This window comes from Aulonocara sp. 'chitande type north' Nkhata Bay, linkage group LG11, assembly GCF_057382095.1.
Source record: "Aulonocara sp. 'chitande type north' Nkhata Bay isolate Kocher_YH1m ecotype deep benthic linkage group LG11, A_spYH_male_GT1.1, whole genome shotgun sequence".
NCBI lineage: Eukaryota > Metazoa > Chordata > Actinopteri > Cichliformes > Cichlidae > Aulonocara > Aulonocara sp. 'chitande type north' Nkhata Bay.
This window is the reverse complement of record NC_141354.1, coordinates 33,590,769-33,592,641: the sequence shown is the minus strand read 5'-3', so window position 1 is coordinate 33,592,641 and position 1,873 is coordinate 33,590,769. Positions and strand designations below refer to the sequence as shown.

The 1,873-nt window shown below is 37.4% G+C and overlaps 1 protein-coding gene across 1 annotated transcript; it reads right to left on the bottom strand.

Moving 5' to 3' along the window:
* Positions 1-538: 538 nt before the first annotated feature.
* On the bottom strand, positions 539-1,365 carry LOC147319561 (C-type lection lectoxin-Enh3-like). The gene is made up of 3 exons (XM_086310057.1): positions 993-1,365; positions 762-859; positions 539-634 (listed from the first exon to the last, which is right to left on the bottom strand). Exons 1-3 carry the CDS (start codon positions 1,363-1,365, stop codon positions 539-541), a joined length of 567 nt encoding a protein of 188 aa, XP_086166183.1.
* Between the last annotated feature and the right edge of the window lie 508 nt (positions 1,366-1,873).

Below are 1,873 nucleotides of genomic sequence, written 5' to 3'. Positions count from 1 at the left end.
TGCTGCCCACCCATTCCTGGGAGGGCCTGAGTAAACATGTTCCCACGGGGGAAAAAAAGTTTGAAGTAGCAGTTTTGGAGTGAAATGTTTTGTTTTCCATGTGATGTTCAGAAATCTTTTACTTTTTTTACTTTGTTACAGACATACGTGTTCCTGTAACTGTTAGAAGCACTTCAAATGAGCCATATTGTTCAAAGGGGCCCAATTGTTGTTTCTCATTTTGTTTTTGTACTTAGGAAAAATGCTAACACCAAATAAAGTTTTGCACATCATTACTCAATTGTGACTTTTTAGTGTTCTATCGAAATTTAAAACGAATATCCTCATGGGGATATCATTTTTCTTGGGAACTACATCAGGTAAAATGATACTTCTTTGTTTTTACATTCATCGGGTCCCAAATAACAAAGAGAAATTAAAAATGCATGCCATGAAGGACTTCGGATCTTAGAAAATTAAACAACAAAGAACAATGTTCACATTGCTCTATGCTCCATATTAATCTATTCCCCTGATTCTTGTCTTTTCATCCACTTCTTCAAGGCTCCTTCGTAAAGATGGTTCCATCAGATTTTTTTCTCCAGTTTAGATGAAAAACAGCAGTCGTGTTATTAGTCTTTAGCTTCTGGCTCATCTATTAAAAAACCCCACTCATATTTACATTTACTATAGCAAAGCCATGAAGGTCATCATGCAATGTATGATATACTAATAATGAACTGCTCTTCATTAACAAAGATCGGAAGATCTGTTTGACTTACTTGCTCCAGGATGTCTGCTTGCACTGAAGGATTACTTAGATCCAGCATTGAGTCCTGTGGGCTGATCCTCAGTTTAATGAAACTCAGCTTGTTCCCTAATATAAACACATGTAAACAGAGTTAGTCTGGATCCTTCATTTTACACATTTCTGTCATGGAGAAAGACAGATATTTTTTTTCTATTTGAAATATAAATGTTTTATAAATTTTCTAGTAAAGAGTTTTACTCACTGCAATCACAGACGAAAGGATGTGTTTCTGTGCATGCCCTGTCTCCCCATTTACCAGAGTTTACCTTCAACATAGCAACACAGGTTTGAGTGCCATCAGTCCAGACAGGCTCGTCTGGGTTCCAGTATCTAAATGAGGAGTCAGTCCGGTCTGACCACTCCCAGGGGTCTCTGAAGAGGCCAACATACACTTCACTGCCATTGGCTACTTGCTGGACTATCTGGTACTCAGCATCATTCCTTAGACTGGTCAGGTCTGTGTAGTGTGCTCTGCAGAAATCACGGGCAGCAGTCCAAACCATGCGTCGTGTGTTAAGGATGTACCGATCTGCACCTTGTTGTCTCGCTGCAAAGTAAAGTAAAATTAGCTTCATTGACTTTTGATTTCCACAAAACAGTTAAAACATTTGCTATGTAGCAATGGTCCTCGGGTTTCAGCCAAGAGAGTGTGCAGTGTGTCCTGTAGTATTCCCGAGAATCAAAGCAAGACAGTTTTTATGTACTGGCAAGGTACTGAACTACAGCTTATATTGATAAAAATAATTATTTTTAGATTAAATTTTAAGCCTATCTACAGGGAGCTGACTAAAAAGGATAATTAAGCTTTGACAATAAAAAAAAAGTTGTCTGGAGGTTTCTTCTTGTTTAAAGGGAGTTTTTCCTTCCAACTTTTGCCAAATGCTTTTCGCATAGTGGTTCATCTGTATGTTGGTCTTTTCTCTGTGTTATTGTTGGGTCATACAATATGAATGTCTTAAGTTGACTGTAGGTGTTATGTAGTGCTATATAGGCCAAGCAAAGTTTATTTTTAGATAAGATAACTCTTTATAGTCGTCGCACAATCATACATATTATAATAGTACAATGAAACTGAAAAATGGG

What these genes read in the sequence shown, in the direction of transcription:
- LOC147319561 (XM_086310057.1), bottom strand. Translation starts at nt 1,365, where the DNA reads ATGAAGCTAATTTTACTTTACTTTGCAGCGAGACAACAAGGTGCAGAT. An exon ending in TCCTTTCGTCTGTGATTGCA is followed by an intron (nt 860 to 992) that starts GTGAGTAAAACT and finishes ATGTGTTTATAT; the next exon opens with TAGGGAACAAGCTGAGTTTC. An exon ending in AAGCAGACATCCTGGAGCAA is followed by an intron (nt 635 to 761) that starts GTAAGTCAAACA and finishes GTTTTTTAATAG; the next exon opens with ATGAGCCAGAAGCTAAAGAC.